The 22,021-nt window shown below is 35.2% G+C and overlaps 7 protein-coding genes across 9 annotated transcripts in view; 5 read left to right on the top strand and 2 right to left on the bottom strand.

Moving 5' to 3' along the window:
* Positions 1-299: 299 nt before the first annotated feature.
* Positions 300-3,432, bottom strand: LOC110853788 (E3 ubiquitin-protein ligase MARCHF5). The gene is made up of 12 exons (XM_022102121.2): positions 2,845-3,432; positions 2,377-2,751; positions 2,274-2,311; positions 2,091-2,180; positions 1,975-2,018; positions 1,858-1,894; positions 1,660-1,766; positions 1,547-1,589; positions 1,309-1,480; positions 1,169-1,230; positions 990-1,093; positions 300-915 (listed from the first exon to the last, which is right to left on the bottom strand). Exons 2-12 carry the CDS (start codon positions 2,724-2,726, stop codon positions 739-741), a joined length of 1,224 nt encoding a protein of 407 aa, XP_021957813.1. The 5' UTR covers positions 2,727-2,751; positions 2,845-3,432; the 3' UTR covers positions 300-738.
* Positions 3,433-3,956: 524 nt separating this feature from the next.
* LOC118436535 lies at positions 3,957-5,307 on the top strand. The gene is made up of 4 exons (XM_035854848.1): positions 3,957-4,432; positions 4,512-4,723; positions 4,848-4,924; positions 5,031-5,307. Exons 1-4 carry the CDS (start codon positions 4,318-4,320, stop codon positions 5,224-5,226), a joined length of 600 nt encoding a protein of 199 aa, XP_035710741.1. The 5' UTR covers positions 3,957-4,317; the 3' UTR covers positions 5,227-5,307.
* Positions 5,308-5,592: 285 nt separating this feature from the next.
* LOC110854016 (UDP-glucuronosyltransferase 2C1) lies at positions 5,593-7,914 on the top strand. The gene is made up of 7 exons (XM_035854846.1): positions 5,593-6,019; positions 6,091-6,566; positions 6,638-6,696; positions 6,770-7,004; positions 7,084-7,185; positions 7,263-7,380; positions 7,470-7,914. The coding sequence occupies exons 1-7, from the start codon at positions 5,727-5,729 to the stop codon at positions 7,777-7,779; spliced, it is 1,593 nt and encodes a 530-aa protein (XP_035710739.1). The 5' UTR covers positions 5,593-5,726; the 3' UTR covers positions 7,780-7,914.
* Positions 7,915-8,107: 193 nt separating this feature from the next.
* On the top strand, positions 8,108-10,578 carry LOC110854064 (UDP-glucuronosyltransferase 2B15). The gene is made up of 7 exons (XM_022102459.2): positions 8,108-8,662; positions 8,739-8,945; positions 9,013-9,335; positions 9,414-9,626; positions 9,738-9,831; positions 9,913-10,048; positions 10,118-10,578. The coding sequence occupies exons 1-7, from the start codon at positions 8,371-8,373 to the stop codon at positions 10,410-10,412; spliced, it is 1,560 nt and encodes a 519-aa protein (XP_021958151.1). The 5' UTR covers positions 8,108-8,370; the 3' UTR covers positions 10,413-10,578.
* A 101-nt stretch (positions 10,579-10,679) lies between these two features.
* LOC110853941 (UDP-glucuronosyltransferase 2B20) lies at positions 10,680-12,774 on the top strand. The gene is made up of 4 exons (XM_022102315.2): positions 10,680-11,182; positions 11,254-11,653; positions 11,725-11,937; positions 12,078-12,774. The coding sequence occupies exons 1-4, from the start codon at positions 10,767-10,769 to the stop codon at positions 12,621-12,623; spliced, it is 1,575 nt and encodes a 524-aa protein (XP_021958007.1). The 5' UTR covers positions 10,680-10,766; the 3' UTR covers positions 12,624-12,774.
* Positions 12,775-13,197: 423 nt separating this feature from the next.
* LOC110853822 (UDP-glucuronosyltransferase 2B4) lies at positions 13,198-16,053 on the top strand. Of its 2 annotated transcripts, none has more exons than XM_022102159.2 (6): positions 13,198-13,603; positions 13,679-14,203; positions 14,283-14,547; positions 14,620-14,703; positions 14,807-15,014; positions 15,760-16,053. In XM_022102159.2, the coding sequence occupies exons 1-6, from the start codon at positions 13,340-13,342 to the stop codon at positions 15,974-15,976; spliced, it is 1,563 nt and encodes a 520-aa protein (XP_021957851.1). In that variant the 5' UTR covers positions 13,198-13,339; the 3' UTR covers positions 15,977-16,053. The 2 variants fall into 2 exon arrangements, with proteins under 2 accessions (XP_021957851.1, XP_021957850.1); XM_022102158.2 differs by having other exon boundaries at positions 13,201-13,603; positions 14,783-15,014.
* Positions 16,054-16,756: 703 nt separating this feature from the next.
* LOC110854374 (protogenin) overlaps positions 16,757-22,021 on the bottom strand; it is a 47,363-nt gene continuing 42,098 nt past the window's right edge. For both annotated transcript variants that reach the window (XM_035855088.1, XM_035855089.1), the window contains exons 22-28: positions 21,813-21,983; positions 21,662-21,730; positions 21,554-21,586; positions 21,330-21,470; positions 21,139-21,246; positions 20,819-21,074; positions 16,757-20,707 (exon numbers count right to left, since the gene is read on the bottom strand). In XM_035855088.1, coding sequence (XP_035710981.1) covers positions 20,824-21,074; positions 21,139-21,246; positions 21,330-21,470; positions 21,554-21,586; positions 21,662-21,730; positions 21,813-21,983 — 773 coding nt within the window. In that variant the 3' untranslated portion in view covers positions 16,757-20,707; positions 20,819-20,823. The remainder of the gene's footprint in view (positions 20,708-20,818; positions 21,075-21,138; positions 21,247-21,329; positions 21,471-21,553; positions 21,587-21,661; positions 21,731-21,812; positions 21,984-22,021) is intronic.

The raw sequence follows: 22,021 nt of genomic DNA on the forward strand, positions 1-22,021 counted from the left end.
AAACCGATAGGGCACGCAGCAGCAATAAAATCCAATGTCGAAACAAGTTTCGAATAGTTGAATTGCTACCGGAGGGGGTTCTGATTTAAGTTTGTCCCCATATTGAAGTTGAGGAAAAGGTTTAACCTGAATAACTGATATGGGAACTTTTTGCCCAATTTCACTTTTCGCCATCCTGTACCATTTACATTGTCGACTGTTTTACCATGAAATAAAACGAATCTATTTATGACGATGGTTAATGAAATTTTGTAATCCATTAAGGAAAAAATACTCCACCCAAAAGGAAAACAAGCATGTTAATCAATATCAAGGCATTAGACATTTTTAATCATTAAGAACCAATAAATAGGCTACAAGTATATTGTCTAGTCCTTTAATTGGTAAACCGGATCTGTGATATGATACATATCGCATTAACAATAAATAACTATAGAAGAATTCTCTACACAGCATTTATGTAATCAAGTTGTAGACTTCAAGTTCACGCTCAGTCTATAGACATAATCCAGATTTTTCATTTTTTTTTTACAAGAGTGCGTTATGTTTTACTGTACATCTAAGCAAATGGTAGATGAGGTGTAAGAAGAGACCTGACCTAATTCAAATTTTCATTGTAACACAATGAACCATAAAAACTGATGAATATGTTAATTTATACTGGTAGTGAAAAATCAATAATGATTCTAAACTATTATGTATTATATTCGTTACAAGGTGTATTAGTTTCCCTCCTGATTAATATCTAGGTCTTGGAGAGGAACCAGGAGTATTTGTGGCGTTTCGATTTTGTTCACTTTCACGAATGCGTTCTTCATTGAAATCCTTAATTTTTCGTTTCGACTGGCGGACGTGTTGTTGTTGCTTGTGGTATATTCTCAAAATGCCTTTAAATGCGACGAAAGCGACGCCACCCTACGATCACAAGAATAGATTTATTAGCAACGTCGACCGGACGAAAATTATATATCATTTCATGTTTATGTTACCAATAAAGCTCGTCGAAAATTTGATTTAACATTTTCGAATAGGACTTTTCCAAACACTGAAGCAAAAGTAGGAAGGAGTAAAGCACCACACAAAATTCTCGTTGCTGCAGACAAACAAGTGTTAAATTATTCAAATCTCGTTGAATGATTTGATGAAAGTTAATAATAACTCTTGTTACCTGAGACTGGGTCGGAGAGAGGAGGCAATTCTTGACTTAGCCTTTCAATAGATGTGGGGGGACTGCAATTACGAAAAATGAACATAATAACTATGCGTGCATGCTATAATCAATAAGTTTCATATGGATGAAAGTCTCACTGTATGGATGGCAAAATGTGTCGAAAAATAGGTATCTTTCTAGAATGTTTCCGAATAAATCGCAAGACAGAATCCTCCCAACGAATCATTTTGCCCAAGATCAGAATCACAGGAATACAAGGTAGTCCAAACAGGAGAAGGAGCGGATCGGCCATTTCCATTACGGTCAGACCTGAATTAAATGAATTTATATTAGAACCGAATTAAGCACAAAATTTATGACGTTGCTCATTATTACCTTCTTTATGACCCATAATTTGCATGCACGTTATTGCCCCGTACTGAAAATAATTTAGTTTTCAATTCAATTTCAATCCCCATATTCTGAGACTCCAAATTGATCTCACTCACCGTTACAGCCGTCCAGTAAATAGAACCAACTACAATACCAGCAGCAACAAATGGGCAAACACGGGAGATAAGGGCGTCGCAAGAGTCCATAATTACCACAAGTGATCCTAAAATAAGTCGTACGTTGAAATTAGAAACAATTTCTAACTAATAACAAAGAAATATTGATTAATTTAATGCTACGAGAAAATTCCTCACCTTGTGGGGGATAAAAAATGAAATATTCCGTGTTACACTGTAGGAAAATTATAATATTTACAATTTACATACTTGACGAATTAATATAACTCATTTATTCTAATGACCAGTACTTACCTGAGGACATAAAACTTTTGCTGCGGTATTTCCCTTTTGTTTTTCTGTTCAAATAATAGTATTCCAGAATTATTTTAAAAGACAAGTTGTTTCACTAAATGTGTTGTTAAACTAACCATCAATCCATCTCTGGATACAGGCTTGGTGCACCCATTTCGTTGTCCCTCGACATCTACATGGTTTAACCCACTGAGCAGTTTCATCATCTTAATTGGAATAAAAAAAATTAATAATCTTATCATCACAAGATGGTAGATATGCCAATACACCAATTCTTGTTAAGCAAACAGATAACCTACCTTCGTCCGTTGCAAAACAGACCCAACAGTATCGTTTACTAAAAAAAATGGGACAAACCGCTTTAATAATACCAACTAATAATCTCTTAATTTCAGCAATTACCTGTCTTCGTTAGGATCTACAAGCACAATAGGAGGCGAATCTCTCGGAGCAACTTCTTGGTTATCACCGCCCCCAGCAGGAATCGGGAGACCAGCCGGACCCCCATTCAAACGAACGTCTGGCAATATTATGTGAGGGATTTCGGACTCGGAGACGATAGAAACTTGTCCATTTTGACCTGTTACGTCTTCTATGATACGGTTAATCGCTGCTTGTGAGATAGATGATGACGACGTGTAGATGGGTCCTGCTTCATTGCGCAGCAAACTGTCGCCATTATCACTGCGGTTTCCATTATGGTTTGAAGTAGAGTGGGACGCGCAAGGGGGATTATTATTACTGGGTTCCATCGTCAATCTGATTGCTTCCTTACTTCTACATATACAAAATCACAAATTATGCTTCTAAATTTTTCATCACCCAATTCACAGTAAATTATTACAAAAAATCGTTTCAGTTTTCACAAACCTGCTAATAATAGGCTGCTACGAAATCCACAAGGTTAAAGTCTAACAATGGCACTTGTTATTAACAAGTTGTTAATGCCAAATTGTCTACGTCCTACTTTTTTAATTTGAAATTTCAGCCTTCACTCCTTCCTTTTACTTTAATAATTTAACAGTGTAAACAGAACAACACTGAACAATAAATCAGTCTTTCAAACGAAATAAATGCAGAAACACAAGAATAACAAGTTCATTTCAGTATCATATAAAAATTTTAATTAACAGTTATTTTGATAAAACTGTATTTTTTCAAAAATAAACTTTCAAGAAAAAAATCTGGCAATTTTATATGGCGAGTTGAGTGATGACGAAGATTGACTTTTTTGGACTACGCCGTGGGAGGGGCGACGTGAGAAATTCGTTCAATTGTCACAAAATATTTTTATTGACTTGGAAGCTTGACAATTAGGTCGGCAATTAGCCTTTAATTTGCTAATTTAATTTGCCCCAGGTCTCGCCGTCTCTATTAATTAATGGTTAATTACTAGTCTGGCCACCCCACAAAGTACATACAAACTTAACATTAATTAACAAATTTGATGTTTTCAGGTACTTTAGTCATGACGTATTGACGACCTAAACAAGTCAGAAAATCATAAACTCATAGGGTCACTTTAAAAGTGTCAACCATAATAAGGAAAAAATACACAAGAGTCAGTCTAGAATTTGTCCAGCTAAATAACAAAACTGGCATGGATAATTTAAGAAGGCGAGATTTCATTCGAGATAACGATGCAATTATGTTCGAGACTAGACTAATGTCACGCCATAAATATTATATAAAATAAGAAGATAATATTTACTCAGATAAGATATTTGGGCTGAAAGCCCTGACCATCGCAACAGAGATAACAATGACCTGCATCATTCTTTTCCTTACAACCTTACAAACTGCATATATTAAAAACCATGTAATGAATCCTTGTTTGAGTGACAAGTGCAGTAAACGATTTGGAAGTTTGTGCAGGTTCAGGTTAATAAAAAAACTGAGAAAAATTCTCATCCCGATACCTGCACAACTTGAAATAACGGAGTTCAGAGTTTAAAACCAATTAGAATTCTTTTGTTGCTGTTTGTACCATAAAAATTTTGCGGTTCTTGTTGCAATGAACTAGAAAACATGTTTTCCTAAGACAAGGGAGGCTCCCTTTACAAATTAGTCATGCTTGCGTAACTGACGAGGTATGCAGTGAAGAAAAGGAACCCGATAAATGAAAAAAAGGTTCCAGAAAATAGGGCCGACCCTTATTTTATGGGTCAATTGTTTCTAATGTATTCATGTTTTCCAACCATTTATTATAAAACCAATGTATGTATGTATGTATGTAACCAAGTAACCCAAACAGTCTGGAAATCACTCATTATCACGTCTTGTAATATTCAGCAGTCTTTTTAACACTTGAAGTTCAAGTCTTGAACACAAACTTACATAAAAATGTCTCGGAGCATTTGTCACGATAAAATGTCCAGAAAAGGTGTCATTCTTGTTATCATGGTTGTAGTATCGTGTTTCAGTGAAGTTCAAACAAAACCAGTTATCTCTCGATTTAGTGAGTGCAGACAGGCTTATAAAATCATCAATTTATGTAAAACCACTCAGATAATAATAACTAATATTTTCCCCGATAGACAAACCAGGGAAATCCCCAAAGGTTACGAAACCTCCAAAATCCCAAGGCTACAGGTCATCAATGTCTCATCAGGATCGTCTGGAGTCTACTTTCCCCAATGGCTACATAGGTCCCCCCACCGGAACACCTCCCACATCCGCAAACAAGCCAAGCACCTCGAATCCCTTGCTTCACCTCACCGTCCACATTCCTCCAGCCTCCGTGAGTTATGTAAGTTTCAAGTGCTACATAATATTAATTATAATGCCGATCTGTCAATCAATTAAAAATTAAAACTCCGTTTGTTATCTGACAAATCATGATTATCATAAATAGTTAATTTATCATTGCACAGGGAAAAGAGCTTGATGTCAAGGCTGGCGGCGCGTTCACCCTGATAACGCCCATGGAGAATTTCCATTACTCGTCCAGGTTCGAAATACATACATAAGAACAATTATCGCCATTTATTTTGTACCAGGTGTTCGTCAGTGCATTCAGTAGATATTTTAGTAATCAATACCTACATGAATTTTAGTGGCAACGTCAATCTGCGATGTTCTTTGATCCAGTACCAAATGCAGAGCAGTTATTCCCCAACCCTGGCGTGCTTTTATCTACATTTTCTGACCCTGAAGAAACATACCGGGACGAAGGGAGGAAAACAATCAGAACTATGTTACATGATGGTCAGTAATGATGATCATGATAATGATAAGTACTTGCCCAAATAGTTAACAACTCTTGGGTACAAATTTTTGTACATATGTGTGTGTCCCACTTCAATAAACTCTTCAACCCTCATTCTGGATTAACCGTCTGTACTCTGTGCCTACTGTCGTCACTCCCACTTAAAAAAATTGTTTTACAAATTCAATCGATGATTAAGGGTTGGATTGCATGCAAGTGATAAGCTATTATTTAAATGAATGTGATTTGTCATAATTGGGGTGTGTGTCTCTTCCGATGACCAAAGTTCATGCGTACATACACACAAAAACTACTTGGCCATGAAATTCGTGGCAGATAAAGCTAGCTTATTGCTTAACGGAGTCGAGGGTTCAAGTGGATTTACGATATAATTAGAGAGCTTCAGAACCTTTTGTTGTCAGTGTGAAGGTGAAGCTTCACAAGGCAAGTTGTGTTTTCATGAAACTTGGTGATTTTAAATTTTTTAAATTTTATTTTTATTCTTAAAAATTTTTAACTTTAAGAAATACAAACTTTTTTTACAATGAATAAAGTGCTTCTTTTTTTAATTTTTACGACGACATTGACAAGTTGCATACTTCCTTGCAACAGTAAAAATATTTTAGTTTTCTTACCCATTTCGAGTCGGAGCGTCAAAAATGTGTATCTCCCACTCATCAAAGAACTGGCGTCAAAAGGCCACAATATAACTGTCGTTTCGGCTGCAAGTTCACCCCCCATCGAGAACGTTGAGGACATTGTTTTTGTTCCGGGGGAGAAAGTACTGGAAAGATTGGCAACCCCCTTTGACCTGCTGCGCCTACCCATCCGGATAAGGTGAAGTTTCACAAGCTAAGTTGTTTCTCATGTAAATTTTTAACTTTATGGAATGCAAATTTTGATTCAAGGTTGGCCGCACTGAATCCCGATTTGATGCAAATCTGCACCGAAATCTACGAGCAGGAGGACTTCAAAAAGTTGGCTAAAGACCCCAAGGGCAAGTTCGATCTCGTGATTTTGAATGCCGTTGGAAATTACTGCTTTTATGGACTTATCCACGAGTTCCAAGCTCCCGTCATAGGCGTCATGTCGTTCCCGCCCCCCAACTTTGTTACCGAGCCGTATGGATTGCATCTCCCTTACAGTTTTGTTCCCGTCACATTCCTCGGCTACACGGATAAGATGACCTTCTGCCAAAGAGTACAGAACTTTATACTGCAGTGGCTCATCCGTTGCAGAAAATATTTCCAACATAAACCAGAGAGTGACAAGTTTATAGCCAGCAAGCACGGACCAAACATTCCATCAATTGAAGAAATTGAGGGGACATTCAGTCTCCTCCTGTCAAATACTCATTTCGCTATGAATTCTAAGCTGCCCTTAAGTAAGTCAGGATGAAAATGTGTACTGGATAACTAAAAAATAATTCTGCCATTAATATTTTCAATTTCGTAGCTCCTGATATTATCGAGGTTGGTGGAATGCACTGCAGACCAAGTAAACGAATCGAAGAGGTTGGTTTTCTCTGTTTGTGTTAATTCATGAAATTAATTTAATAATAATATGGAATAAATTTATTAATTTTAGGGGAATCTCCAAAAGTGGTTAGACGACTCTACGAATGGATTTATCTACTTCAGCTTTGGATCTGTAATTCAAGGGAGCCAGATACCCAAAGAATATAAGATCATGTTTACCCAAGTATTTTCAAATCTCAGTGTAAATGTTTTATGGAAGTGGGAGAGTGATTTTGCCGAATTCATTGGCGAGATACCTCCCAACGTTCGGCTAGAGAAATGGGTTTCACAACAGGACGTGCTAGGTAAATTATCTAACCAGTAGTTTTCACTTATATCAACTGATATATATGTAATTGAACAAATTAATATTTATGTGCGTAGGTCACAAGAACATAAAACTGTTTATTTCTCATGGTGGAATCTTGGGCGTTCAAGAAGCAGTTTATCACGCAGTTCCAATTCTTGGATTTCCATTCTTTCTGGGTACGCATTAAAGTTTAAGCCATACACGATTTTAATATGATGATGCAGAATTCATGCTAAAATATTACATCCTACAGATCAGGGTCAAAATATGGCTTATGTTAAACAGAATGGAATTGGGGAAAACTTTGAAATATTGGAGATGACTGAAGAAAAGCTTAGTGAAGTTATTAATCAAATGATCACGAATGATTCGTAAGTTACGATAATCGCTATCAGTAACTTATAAATATATGAAATGAGTGATTTTTTGTTCTAAAAATATTTTCTTATTATTTTCGCAGATACAAAACACAAATTCAAGAAATGTCACGTGTATTCCGTGACCAACCGCAAACCCCCCTGGAACGGGCTCTTTTCTGGGTAGAATTCGTCCTCCGCCATGATGGAGCTTATTTTTTGAAATCGGCGTCTCGGGACCTCTCGCTGTTTAAGTATCAATCATACGACGTTGTTTTGTTTCTTGTCGTTGCATCTCTCATCCTTTTAATATTTTTTTATGGATTGTACAAATATTTCTGGATAGCTTTTTTAATTGTACTGGGAATTTTAGCTGTCATTTTAGGCATAGCTTGGCAAATGGAATATATCTGAGTGTGGTACACAGTTGTTTTTGTCAATTATTATTATCTACACAAGCTAATTTTAAACTTTGTAATGTAAATAACAAACGCGTAAAAAAAAACTACGCGTGCATAAATAAAAATGTCAATGAGCTCTGATTATCTATTATTTGAAAATGGGACAGTCATTTAAATAGCTACGAGCATGACAAGATGATGAGAATGAGATATCATAAACTGATGAAAGAGTGATTCACCATTTAGTCATATTCAATCATAAAGCACTCCAGGCAGCATCAAGGTTATTTTTTACCTACTAATTTTTTCATGCACAACTAAAATTATCTGTGTCCATCCAGAATAAGGCAGTACATATATTCATTTCACTTCACTCAGATTTCATTCTAGTGGCGAGTGTAGTTTTACGACGAAATTGAAGATAAGATATGTCGAATATCTGTTTGACATGGATAAGAATGTGCGCAAAATTATCTGCACGTGCTGCATAGGACGCCTGATCAAATAGTATAAATTGTATCTTGGTATGGTACATGCTGATTTATTCGGCTGAATTAAATGTGTTTTGTGTGTGTATAATTAACATTAACATTGATTGCACAAAATGAAGAATTTGGGCTTCATTGGACTGATTTTAGTGGTAGTGCTTCAATTTCAAGATACTCACCAATCTAAAATTTTGTTCTTGCTTCCAGTAGCTAGCAAAAGTCATGTCCATGTATTTGAGCCTCTCGTTCGAGCATTGGGAGAACGCGGACATGAAATTACATTCCTTGCTTCACAAGAAATAAAGAATGCTCCAAAAAATGTCAAGCAAATTGTGGTGGTTCACGTGTCGGAGATTTTTAAAGATATGCAAAATCCCTTTGACATGAGAAAGTCTGGAAAATTGGCAGGTTGGTCAAGTCACACTGTTTCTTTTTTTCGGATAATTATGAACTAAAAATTATATGTATTTTAATTTTTGTGCAGCATTAACCAACGCGAGCACGAAATACATAGATGATGCGTGTGAAAAAGTTTTCGACAGTGACGAAATGACGGACATGCTCGAGAATGACAAGTATGACTTGGTCGTAGTGGACATCTTATTAAATTATTGCATGCTAGGACTCCTGCCACATTTCAAGGCACCCTACATTTTTCTGACGACGATGGTGGGCCCTTCGTTTGTCATGGGTATCTACATTATTTTTTATTTTTTTATCAAATTTTATACAAATACTAACAGTAATATTCTATCCAGATCCAACAGGAAATCGCCTCCCACCAAGTTTCATACCTTCCCCGTTTCTGCAGTATTCGCACCGTATGACATTTCTTGAACGCGTGGTAAACTGGAGTTTCAGTGTGATTATTGATATTGTCGCACAACTAATGTTTGTTCCCGACCTTGAAAAAATTTACCAAAAAAGACTTGGCATTGATACAACAGTCAACGAAATTGCTATGAATGTCAGCATGATTTTGTCCAATACACATTTCACTCTGACGTATCCCCGTCCATATTTACCCGACGTTGTCGACATTGGTGGGATGCATACCAAAAGTGCAAAACCTTTGCCGTCGGTAAGGTTTTTGAAAGTGTACAAATACGAATTTGTATACAAAATTAGGCTATAATTGACTAAATGCATAATGTTTTAGGATCTCGAACAATTTGTTTCTGGGGCGGAGCACGGATGCATTTTCTTCAGTCTGGGATCAATCGCGCAGGGAAAAGATATGCCTGAAGAATATCGCAAAATTTTTGTAAACGTATTTTCAAAATTGAAACAAAGAGTATTATGGAAATGGGAAACTGACACGATGCCAGACTTGCCAAAAAACGTGAAATTAATCCAGTGGGCTCCTCAGCAGGTGACATTACACACAATCATTTACACACCATTAGTTACTCACCATCATTTACACACCTTGCACGACTGAAAATTAACCTCTTTCGTATAACTCATTTTTTTAAATTTCCAGAACATTCTTGGACATAAGAATATTAAACTGTTCATGACTCATGGTGGGCTCTTAAGCATTCAGGAGACAATTTATCATGGGGTGCCTTTGCTCGGTAATATATGCATAAATATTTTATGACTATTTAGTTTTACCTTGTTTTATACATATAATTACTTAAAAATATATTTTTAAGGAATTCCTCTCTTCGCTGATCAGGATTTAAATATTAAGCAAGCTGAGACTGCTGGATTTGCCGTTTCATTAGAAATTTTGGAAATGACGGAGGAAATTCTGAAAGAAAAAATAAATGAGGTTCTTGGGAATTCAAAGTACGCTCCCGTTTAATTTTAAACTAAATCAATTAAGTCATTACAGATATTTTCATAATCCTTTTTCAGATATGCTGCCAAAGTTAAGGAATTATCAACAATTTGGCGAGACCAACCCATCACTCCGTTAGAAACTGCCGTATTTTGGACGGAATATGTAATTCGGCACAAAGGGGCACCTCATCTCAAATCTGCATCTCGTGACCTCAATTTCTTCCAATACCATTCTCTGGATGTCATTTTATTCCTAGTTTCTATAATCTTAGGCGTTTCTTATATATTCAAATGTTTTATAAAATTTTTGTGGAGAAAGTGCTGCAAGAAAACTAGTGTTGAGACAACCTCTTCCAAGAAACGTAATTAAAGAATCTTCAATCGTGTCCGAAATTTTTAAGTATTGTCACGAGTATTACAAATTAGTCATGAGTTCCACACCTGTTAAAAAATATCAGATGCGTAGGTTGATGTAATATGAAAAATAGTTTACTATATGTATTATAGCCCAATAAATAGAAATGATTGCATTAGAACTCTTGTAAGTACATATGGCATTGTCATTTTTTATCGTGGTATCACATGCACAGTCGCACCATGATATCTGAATTGGATTCAGTCTCAGTCATTGAGGCAGTTATCCGTCAGTATCATTTCAGCTTTCCTCACAACTAGTCAATTACTTGGAACCAATTTTTTTTTACTAATAAATAATCACGTCAGGATGAAATCACTAATTAAGTTATCAATAGTTTTAGGAATCGTTTTGCAAACTGTTAGCTGTGCAAATATTTTAGTTTTGCTCCCAGTCGCGAGTAAAAGTCATGTCCATGTTTTCGAACCTTTGGTCCGTGCCCTCGGGGAGAAAGGTCACAACATCGTGAGTTTCACGTCCCAAGCGTCTAAAAACATGCCTCCCAGCGTTAAAGAAATTGTAATAGTTCCTGTGGCCGAAATCTTCAAGACGATGGACAGTCCATTCAAGTTGCGTCAAGTCGGAAAAGTTGCTCAAATGACGAACATGAGCACGGAGTACCTCGAAACTACGTGCAAAGCGGTGCTGAACAGCAAAGAAATAGAGCACCTGATAGCACATGAAAAATTTGACTTGGTCGTAATCGACATATTAATGAATTCATGGTAAGTTCAATATATTAATTAATGAAAGTAATTAAAAACAGTAATTAAAATGTTGAAATGTACAAATTCAGCCTCCTCGGTTTGCTCCACTATGTCAAAGCTCCGTACATTTATGTTTCCACGATGGCTGCACCTTCATTTTTGGTGGAACCATTGGGCAACCGTTTACCTCCGAGTTTCGTGCCTGCCCCATTTTTATCATTTTCTCATCGGATGACCTTTTTCGAACGTCTCATCAATTTTTCTTTCAATGCCTTCATGGATGTGGTTGGATATTTCCATTGGATTCCTACACTGCAGAAATTTTACCAGGAGAAATTTGGCATTAGCACGACCATTTTCGACTATGACAGAAATGTTAGCATGGTTCTGGTCAACAGCCATTTTGCTCTGACTTATCCCAGACCGAATTTGCCCGATGTGATTGATGTGGGAGGTATGCATGCAAACCCATCGAAACCACTTCCAAAGGTATATCGCACGTTTTTAAGCATTTCAATTACTCAAATATGCAATCTGTAATGATTATTTAACTCGTACAGGATCTGGAGGACTTCATTTCTGGAGCAGAACACGGATGCATTTACTTCAGTCTGGGATCAATCGCGCAGGGAAAAGACATGCCTGAAGAATATAGAAAAGTCTTTGTAAATGTATTTTCAAAGCTAAAGCAACGCGTTCTCTGGAAATGGGAAACTGACACGATGCCAGATTTGCCAAAGAATGTCAAATTAATCCAGTGGGCCCCTCAGCAGGTGACATTTTACACATAATCATTTACACACAATCACTTACACACAATTATTTACACACCATTAGTTACTCACCATCATTTACACACCTTGCACGACTGAAAATTAACCTCTTTCGTATAACTCATTTTTTTAATTTCCAGGACATTCTAGGACATAAGAACATTAAATTGTTCATGACTCATGGTGGGCTCTTGAGCATTCAAGAAACGGTGTATCATGGGGTGCCTTTACTCGGATTTGCGCTTTTTGCAGACCAGGATTTGAATATTAAACAAGCTGAAAAGGCTGGATTTGCACTATCGCTTGAAATTCTTCAGCTCAATGAGCAGACATTAGAGTCAAAATTGGAGGAGGTATTATCAAACCCAAGCTATAAAAATCGCGTCAAAGAACTCTCAACAATTTGGCGAGACCAGCCAAAAACGCCGTTGGAGACGGCCGTATTTTGGACAGAATACGTAATTCGACACAAAGGGGCTCATCATCTTAGATCAGCAGCTCGTGACCTAAATTTCTTCCAGTACCACTCGCTGGATGTTATAGCATTTCTTGCATCCCTAATTCTAGGCTCACTCTTCATTACATTCAAGATTTTAAAGTGTGTATTTAAAAGGTTATGTTGTAAGGACAATTGGAAAAAAACAAAGCATGCAAAAAAAGTTATCTCTTCAAAAAAGTCAAATTGACCAGACTGAAGTATTTAATAACCAATTGTGTTAAATTAACTGCATTGTTATAATCAACTTGAAAACGAATTTATAAACTGTAATGTAAGTAATTGTCGGAATAAATGCGTACCAATTATTTATTAGCATGTGATTATCATAAACAATGAAATAGATAAGCCTATAAAACAAAGCATATTTATTGCTGCCCATCCTCATCAACGTATGCAAAAGAAAATACATAAATACCACGAGACAAATGTGTAATAATCATCACAAGCTTCCTGATTATTAATTCACGTGCTGTTGGACTTACACAAATTTTATCTTTCCATGTGAGTCATGAGTCAGGGAATTGAACTTTAGTGTTAGCAAATGTACGTTTAAATGTGATGGACAGGTGGATAAGTTATATAAGTGAATATAGCTTATCATAGTCTATTGACATTTCCCAGACTAAATAATGCGTTCATTCAATTGTTCTGTTCATTCATTGGTGTGGTTCCGGACCCTGCCTTATTATTCTGGTTATTACAATAATAATGTGTTAGGAACCCTTTAAAGTTAATCTGCAGTCAACAACCCGTGATACTCGTCGATCACAATAACTACATGCGTCGTATGTTGTGGGCAAAGTGCAAGCTTATATATAATGTCATTTCATGTCCATCGCATTTTAGTCACACTCAATTATTTGCTCCAGCTTAATTAAGACTGTATTTTTTATCCGTCTCAAAATGAAGTTATTTAACCACTGCTACTTTTTACTTTTTAATTTTGTACTATTAACATACCTCGCTAAATGCACAATTGCCTCAAAAATCCTATTTTTATCCCCAGTTGCGACGAAATCTCATAAAAATGTATTCGATCCGTTAATCGACGCGCTTGCCACGCGTGGTCACGAACTAACAGTGATATCTCCAATGAAAACGTCTAAAGTGCCGAGCGTAAAGGAAATCGTGCCAGTAAATCTGGAAGGAGTGATGGGAACGATGAAGGCAATTTCAATTAATTTTAATATTCAAGTAATTTTTGTAGAAATTTTTTGATAGTTTTTGACAATTTTATTTCAGGACGCTTTCGAGTTGAGGCAGGCCGGTCCCCTCAGTTTTCTGACATCCATTAACTTCACAACTATCGAATTCACCTGTAACACAATGTATGAAATGGAGGAGGTAAAGTGGATCATGAAACATGAAAAGTTTGACCTCATCATCCTGAACGGAATGATTTGTCAATGCGCGTACGGTTTAGTTGCGCACTTCAAGGCTCCCTACATGCTCGTCACAACGATGCCCGCATCCGCCCATCTTGCTAGCTCTCAAGGACACAGATTCCCACCCAGCTTTGTTCCAGAACCGTACCTTCCATTATCTCAAAAGATGACTTTTCTCGAGAGGGGACTTAATTTAGCGGTGTCAAGCTTTATTCCGGTCCTTGGTCGTTACTATTACAACCCGAGGATGGAGGCAATGTACAGAAAATATGTGCCTTCTGCCCCAGGAGTAACAGAGACTGATCGCGATGCTAGCATGATCCTGATGAACAGCCATTATAGCTTGACCTATCCACGCCCACTGCTGCCCAACGTGGTGGAGGTGAATCTCATTAATTAAAGAATAACGGGCAGCATTAACAGTAAAAGCATGATCTAATTTATGTATGTATTTTGTAAAGGTTGGTGGAATGCATTGCCGTCCAGGACAAGCGCTACCGAAGGATTTGGACGACTTTATCTCCGGGGCTAAAGACGGTGTCATCCTCTTCAGTTTGGGGTCCATAGTGAAAGCAAAAAACATGCCGGAATCGACGCGTAAAGCGTTTATCAATGTATTCGCTAAATTGAAACAACGAGTCATTTGGAAATGGGAAGTGGAGACTATGGAAGATTTACCAAAGAATGTCAAACTAATTAGGTGGGCTCCTCAGCAGGACATTTTAGGTGCGTATTATTTAGACAGATGCATTTTTAACTGCAATTTACACACATTTAAAGGAATTTCTATTTCTCCAGCTCATAAAAATATTCGGCTATTCATTACGCATGGAGGTCTTCTAAGCACTCAAGAGGCTGTTTATCATGGAGTTCCTTTAATAGGTATTTACCAATACCATTAAATATTAATACTTGGTGGCGTAAAACTGTATGCTAAAAACCTTTGTTAATTTGAATGCATGCCTCCCATTCTTCGCTGATCAAGACTTGAATATGGGCCAAGCCGAAAAAAATGGGTTCTGTTTAACATTGGAAATTATGGATTTGTCCGAACAAAAATTAGAAGCTGCAGTTACCAAAATTCTAACCGAGCCCAAATTCAAGGAAAATGCCCAAACGCTCTCCAAAATTTATCGAGATCAAATTGAAACGCCGCTAGAAAGGGCTGTGTTCTGGACTGAATATGTCATCCGGTAAGTAAATACAGTCCTGAAACCTATATCATCGGACATGACATAAGTTATGCCATGTCTCAGGAGGGCCGGGAGATTATGTATTATCAACTCCCGGATCTCGATGCCCTTTGGATATGTTGTAGTGTCCCATGAATGAACAAGAACCCTGAAGTGGTTTGATTCCATGGCCACATTTGCGCTCGTCACACCCACTCAAAGGTGCCCAAAAATCGCTTTCACTCCAGCTTTCACTCATTCAAATCCACGCCAAAAATCCAATTTTACTCCTATTTTGAAATTTCTTTCACCATTATACTCCCAGATAGTTGCTCTCTTATATCCAACATTAAACTCAACTTTGTTGATGATTATTTCGCAGGCATAATTTAAATTATGGCATAATTTCGCAGGCATAATTTAAATTATGCCTGCGAAATAATCATCAAAAAAGTTGAGTTTAATGTTGGATATAAGAGAACACCTATCTGGGAGTATAATGGTGAAAGAAATTTCAAAATAGGAGTAAAATTGGATTTTTGGCGTGGATTTGAATGAGTGAAAGCTGGAGTGAAAGCGATTTTTGGGCACCTTTGAGTGGGCGTGGCGGACGCAAATGTGGCCATGGAATCAAACCACTTCAGGGTTCTTGTTCATTCATGGGACACTACAACTTATCCAAAGGGCATCGAGATCCGGGAGTTGATAGTGCGCAACCTCCCCTCCTCAGTTATGTCACATAACTAAACATTTTTTTCCATTTCAGACACAAAGGAGCACATCACATGCAATCTGCATCCAAAGACCTCAACTTTTTCCAGTACCATTCCATTGATGTGATTTCCTTCATCCTTTTGTCCACTCTCACGATCCTGTGGTTGCTCAAGTATTTGCTCTGGAATGTTATCCTTTGTAAATGCATTTGTAGAATATTTAAACATAAAAGAACTGCTAAAGTAGACCATGCCAAAAAGTCTAAATAAACAAACAATGATTACCTAGTATTACTTATACAATTTTCAAATATATGGTTGTGCAATTAATCATGTATGTATTACTGCAAGTATTTTCAAATAAATGACTTTCTCCCATCAAAAATTTATTCCATTGAAGATCAAGGTTAACTTTATTTCAGAATCACTTATTCTTTTATGTTGTGTTACAATTATAAATATAAAACTTTCAGTTAAACTTAAAGATAGATTGTACTACACAAACACAGTCAAATGTGTAACGACTGTTTGACCTAACTCGTCATCGAGTAGAGAAGAGAACAAAGAAGTCAATTAAATTATTATATTATTTGTATATTTTTTTACACTATGTACATACAGCTGTGTGTATTATATTAACTAACTTCATACATAATTAGCTTTCACACCAACAACGATGATTTACATACATAAGTTATATATAAAAACCACACCACTAACTTTTACTACTTCTTTTCATAGGTTGGTTTGATCCCTTGAATAATTTGTAAACCAGAGTCAAGGTACATCAGACGAGAGAGTATGAGAGACACATTTAATCAGTTGCAATGCAGTTAATCCATTAAATAATAATAAAGAATATATTATAACATTCAGGAGAATGACAACGACAACAACAATGGTAAGAGAAACAATTGCGTATGATACTACTAGTAAAAAATGATGAGGTAGATAGATAATCAGTTTGCGAAACTTTGTCAATAAAATTCTTGTTACTTTCAAAAGTGCCAAAAATGGTCTTTTAACAATAACAATACGAGCTGAGAGAGGTTATTATTTTGTTTGGGCTTTATATTTCAATTCAAAATCAGTTACGCTTTTACAAATACTGAATAATTCCTGGGAAGTTTCTGTCATTAATGAAATAAAGTCAGAGTCAGTTTCGAGTTTTTTTCTTTTTCTTTGTCAACGTATGGCTATAATTCTTTCGTACTATTTTTAATATTTATAATAGTTAAAATTCCCTGATAAAACATTGAGATAGTGTTCCGTTCCAATCGGCAGAAAATCTTATTAATTGAACCAATTTTACACAAATTGGATAAAATAGGATGACGTGATGCTAAATATTTGCCCGTAACTCCGACTTAAAGTTGTCACCAAAAAAAGAAGAATAAATTAGGAATATTTTTTCTACCCGTATAATGTATGCAATAAATTAAATATGTGAATACAACAATAACAAATAATTAATTGCATGTTTTTTTGATGATACTTTCATAACTTTCAATCGGGATAATAATAATGAGCAACAAATGACACCACTCTTTTTAAAACAATTGTTTTTTGATACACATGCATAATAAAACCAAAAAAACGCCAACAATGAAACGAATCATGCCTCAACTAATTTGTTTTTTTAAATACTAAAAGTCAAACGGTGAAAAACAGCAGATAATAAAATACCCTAGTTGTCTCATTCAACAACGAAACCTTGAGAATTACCAACTACATACATATTTAGCTTCATATTTGTAAAATTACCATTAATAATCTAAACCTTCTTTTCCTAAATTTAATTTAACGTAGCACTTTTAATAATAGTATTATTTTTGTAAAAGCTTTGTTTGTACTTTGAGTAAAATCTTCGTTTGTTTCCTTCCACTTTGTAATTTAACTGTTGAAGGTCCGTGCTTTCTTTTTACTTTTACTACTCAAAAACTAACGGCATTCCTTATACAAATAAGATATTAGATTTCATATGATGTACATACACGATATTATTTATATAATAACTTGATCTAGAATGGAGAACCTGATGGTGTAATGTATAATGGTACTAACCTCCTCCCCTTTATTTCACCTTTTCTTATCAACTAATGAGTAATTCAACAAGTAGTTAAAAATTTAAAACTTGATTAATATTATAAAAATCCAAGTGTAGTAGATAAGATGATTTGTTTTTTTTTAAAGGTAATACGCTGCACATGACATTGATCAAATCTTATTTCCAAAATCTAATTATTATAAATTGTACCTTGAATTTGTAATTTAATGACTGAAGCTACAACTTTCTCTTGCTACATACCTTTCTTTCTCGGCCTATTTCTTCCCATCATTATATCATCATCATCATCATCATTTAATTAGTGAAAAAGTTGCCAGTTAAAAATGTTGAAGGTATAATTTTTTGTTTATAATGTCGCAAGTTATTTGTACAACTTAAAAAGGCACACATTCAAATACGGTATAAGCAACTTATGTGAATTTGGTATGCACGTTTTTATGTACGTTATATCGTTTTTTTCTGATCTAATTTTTGTATTTCTCTGATCTATTAGTAATGTTTGCTTCGATATATTTTCCAATTTTCTTTCCTTGTTCACAAATGTTTTGCTTGACCTTGCTCTTTCATATATATTTACTTATATAACCAACAGGACAGAGACGGAACGTGAAACGACAGACAAAAATATAAATTTCCTACGTGTAACACACTACTCAATTTACTACGTATTATTTTTAATATTATTCTATGTATGTTTTAATTTGCATTTCAATAAAGAAACGATTTGTAACTTTCAATGAGCCTCCGTGTTGCAGGAAACAATTATAAATATAAATATGTAGTTGTACAATTTTTTTTTCATTCACCAAGTTGACGGAATTTTAACATTGATTTCCATCCTCAAAGAGATTGTACAAGCTAATACAGCCAGGTTCACTTGTCCATGAAAAAAAAATTAGTAAGCGATAACCAATAGAGGAGAAAATAATGATTGGATTTTTTGAAAAATATGAACAAGTATGAAATTTTAAAGATTACAAGGTAGACAGTTTTTTTGATTGCGATTGTTTTTTCATACGTATGTATAAGTGAATTTTTGATTCCCTCTGATAACGTTAATATTTTTTCTTGTAACAGATACAGAGTTTTTTTTAGTAGTGTCAAGAATATATAGTGAGTGCGAGAACTAGAAATTTCAATGATGATGAAAACTATTTCTACAAGTACAATAAATAGACAATTATGTAACTCTCCGTTTGCTTCTTGGCTTAAGTGTACAACTCGGTTGATAAAATAGATCATTCTTTTGTCTTATAACTAATTTGTTTCATTAAGCGATTTTTTACAACTGCAGCAACAACTACTAAATATATATGTTAGATGTATATATATTATCTTAGCGTTTGACAGTAATAGGTTATATTTCGCCATTTGTTCCACAACAAATCATTCATCAAATCAAATGGAAAAATCAGGTACTTGATTCATCTTGCGACAGTTAATCCTATACTTCTTTCATATGCAATTCTACTACTTTTACAGTCACTGGTTAGTTATATGTACTGCTACTTTTATGTACGTACGGGTGTGTTCAGAGTGGAACAAGATTTTTATGTAAAGTCAACGGTCAAATTTAAAGAGCACATTTGGTAGGAAGAAAAAAATGTGTTTTCAATTTTTATCATGATGAAAATCCTTGGAGTTGTTTCAAGCGAGTTTGTTAATAATATTACATTTTTTATAGCCCCATTTTAGTACGTATATAATTGTTCCGTATTAATTATGCAGTGACTTATACTTGCTTGTTCAAATTAGGAAAAAATGATTTTTAAATTTCCAAGTAAATCGATAATTGACCTCATATGAAACGAATCCGCAACTAGAACCATATACGCATTTTTAGGTTACTTTTAGGCATAACGTGCGATTGATTGAAAAATATAAATAATTATCGGGACCTTGAGTTTCGAAACAAGTCTTTTGGGCTACATATTTTTTGGGCACAATTAATAATGCAAGCATATTTTAGTCTGACTTTTGGATAACTTTATAAGAATAAGATTTTTACAAGGTTTCAATTTTAGAAGGGATCGTCAACACATATTTTTACATGCAAATACATGGCATTACATAAACATGCGTTGAACTTTACGAAGAAAAAAAAAACAGTCGCAAAAATTTTAACCTAGTCAAAGCAGAAGATTTAGCCTGAATTTATAGTCATCTATATGGCTATATAAAACCAGTAACACCGTTAATAAATTCTTGTCGTCGTGTATAGCTGACTTAGCAATACCCACAGATTACTATATGCTAATAAATTAATTTGTATCTTAGGGTATGTATATTATAACAATAATTTTAGAAGCGTCATATTCAAGAGAACGTTCGAGTCAAATATGGTATTATATTTCCCTCGGATAGATAATACACGTCTGATCGAACTGTTATTACTCTGTAAGATTAGAGCGTACAGCAGCAATTCCGTACCATAATTACACACTAAATTGATAGACAGTATAAAACAATTCTTTTGGAGAGCACGAATATAAAGTGCAAGATTAATAATTATTATTACAAGGACAAATTCTAAATATTTCTTCTTAATCTATAAAATTTGTACTTTGTTTGTAACCGGATTAGGTTAACACTAAACAGTAACTCAAGCTACAGAAAGTCATCAACAATGGATGCACTTTTACACGTACTTATAAAGATCTATTGTAGTTTTCCTCGTATCCATTAATTAACAAAATCCCTTTCACTTGATTAAAACGAAACTTATTAATCTTAATTAATTCTTACCGCAAATAAAAAAACATTAAGCTTAATTACCCGTGTTTAATAAAAAGCCTTAATAGCTTAGAATAACTATAAATATTCGAGACTTAAAAATTTGTATTTCAATTGCATTTTGTATTCTTGCAATGATGTCAATATCCTATAGAATCTTCAGTTGACTTGTACTTTGAATTGTTTGGTTTGAGCTGGCTCTGCAAGTTATAGATAATAACTATGATTTGAAATTGTCATAATGATTTCCAATTTACGATAATTAAACGTTAATAACCACTCATCTCAACAAATTCTCAATAGATATTTACCTCAATCAATGAATGCAGTTTGGAACTGTTTCTTCGTCTTCGCGGCCATGAGGATCATCGATAGGGTTTCGAACTATACGCATGAGTAATGGATCTGTGGGGGCAGGTATTATGCCATTTTGATGGGAGTGTCCTCCTTTCGTGTCCAATTGTTGGTCGTTTGCAGTAAGGCTTTCAAGCACTTTCATTTCAACGCCATTAAAAGACTCGACGGAACGTTTAGCTCGAGGGGGAAATCCATTACCATTGACATGCACTACATTGCAATAAAATTATATTAGTTTAAATACAAAATAATTGAAAACAAATTTCTATCTTACTTCCAACAGGTTGACGAGTTAACATGGGGAATAAACGGTGACGACTCAAGATGATGATTACGCATACAATGATGAACAGTACGGATAAACCGATACCAATAACAATTCCTAAAATTAAAAAGCATACAATCAATTTCACAAATCAAACATCATCGATTTGTATATATATCAATTGATTAAAAAATATTTACCCAGATGCTGACTACTGGTCTCTACAGTTTGTAAAGTATTTGTTGCAGGAGGGCTGTCTCCAGGAGGGAGAGCCTCGGGTGAGGTAGGTTTTCGAATAAATATTCGTACATATATTGTTTCTGACGGATTTCCAACTCCAGCTTTAGTTATAAGAAGAAAAATGATGGTTGATTTGACATTTACTTGAATCTAAAGGGTGATATTTAAGAAATAACTGACTCACCTTTCGTTTCAGCAATAATACGAACCATGTACTCTGCATGTAAAAATGTTTGCTTATTATCTATCATCATAATTCATTCAAGTATTTTTGTTGTATGCTTAATTTTACCTTCGTTTTTAAGTAAATCTTCCAAAAACACTGACGTGTTCTTTGTCAACTTATTTTTCCATGAGGTATCTGAAAGGACCAGTCATACATACATACATTAGTATATGAAAACATTAACAAGACAAGAAAATCTACTGCAATAATTGATTACCGTTTACACCACCATTATTAACTCCCTGAGGAAGCAACGATGCATTCTTGTGCCTGTACTGCACCCAATATTTCAAAATTACACCGTTGGTAGCAGGTGGTGGCTGCCACTCAACTTCAACGAGAGTTTGGTTCAAAACTCTCCAGTGCAGTTGAATAGGGGATCCAGGAACTATAACAGACAAGTCATTTGGTTAAAAAAATCATTTC

Source organism: Folsomia candida, unplaced genomic scaffold (assembly GCF_002217175.1).
Source record: "Folsomia candida strain VU population unplaced genomic scaffold, ASM221717v1 Fcan01_Sc009, whole genome shotgun sequence".
In the NCBI taxonomy this organism is placed as follows: Eukaryota; Metazoa; Arthropoda; class Collembola; order Entomobryomorpha; family Isotomidae; genus Folsomia; species Folsomia candida.

Coding starts and splice junctions, on each gene's coding strand:
- LOC110853788 (XM_022102121.2), bottom strand. CDS start 2,726: ATGGAACCCAGTAATAATAATCCCCCTTGCGCGTCCCACTCTACTTCA. Junction 1,767..1,857: donor CATTTTTTATCCCCCACAAG/GTGAGGAATTTT, acceptor GACTTATTTTAG/GATCACTTGTGGTAATTATG. Junction 1,481..1,546: donor AATTATGGGTCATAAAGAAG/GTAATAATGAGC, acceptor CATTTAATTCAG/GTCTGACCGTAATGGAAATG.
- LOC118436535 (XM_035854848.1), top strand. CDS start 4,318: ATGTCTCGGAGCATTTGTCACGATAAAATGTCCAGAAAAGGTGTCATT. Junction 4,433..4,511: donor ACCAGTTATCTCTCGATTTA/GTGAGTGCAGAC, acceptor TTTCCCCGATAG/ACAAACCAGGGAAATCCCCA. Junction 4,925..5,030: donor AATTTCCATTACTCGTCCAG/GTTCGAAATACA, acceptor CATGAATTTTAG/TGGCAACGTCAATCTGCGAT.
- LOC110854016 (XM_035854846.1), top strand. CDS start 5,727: ATGAATAAAGTGCTTCTTTTTTTAATTTTTACGACGACATTGACAAGT. Junction 6,020..6,090: donor CGCCTACCCATCCGGATAAG/GTGAAGTTTCAC, acceptor TTTTGATTCAAG/GTTGGCCGCACTGAATCCCG. Junction 7,381..7,469: donor CAAATGATCACGAATGATTC/GTAAGTTACGAT, acceptor TTATTTTCGCAG/ATACAAAACACAAATTCAAG.
- LOC110854064 (XM_022102459.2), top strand. CDS start 8,371: ATGAAGAATTTGGGCTTCATTGGACTGATTTTAGTGGTAGTGCTTCAA. Junction 8,663..8,738: donor AAAGTCTGGAAAATTGGCAG/GTTGGTCAAGTC, acceptor ATTTTTGTGCAG/CATTAACCAACGCGAGCACG. Junction 8,946..9,012: donor GGGCCCTTCGTTTGTCATGG/GTATCTACATTA, acceptor TATTCTATCCAG/ATCCAACAGGAAATCGCCTC.
- LOC110853941 (XM_022102315.2), top strand. CDS start 10,767: ATGAAATCACTAATTAAGTTATCAATAGTTTTAGGAATCGTTTTGCAA. Junction 11,654..11,724: donor CATCGAAACCACTTCCAAAG/GTATATCGCACG, acceptor TAACTCGTACAG/GATCTGGAGGACTTCATTTC. Junction 11,938..12,077: donor TCCAGTGGGCCCCTCAGCAG/GTGACATTTTAC, acceptor TTTAATTTCCAG/GACATTCTAGGACATAAGAA.
- LOC110853822 (XM_022102158.2), top strand. CDS start 13,340: ATGAAGTTATTTAACCACTGCTACTTTTTACTTTTTAATTTTGTACTA. Junction 13,604..13,678: donor GAGTGATGGGAACGATGAAG/GCAATTTCAATT, acceptor ATTTTATTTCAG/GACGCTTTCGAGTTGAGGCA. Junction 15,015..15,759: donor TGGACTGAATATGTCATCCG/GTAAGTAAATAC, acceptor TTTCCATTTCAG/ACACAAAGGAGCACATCACA.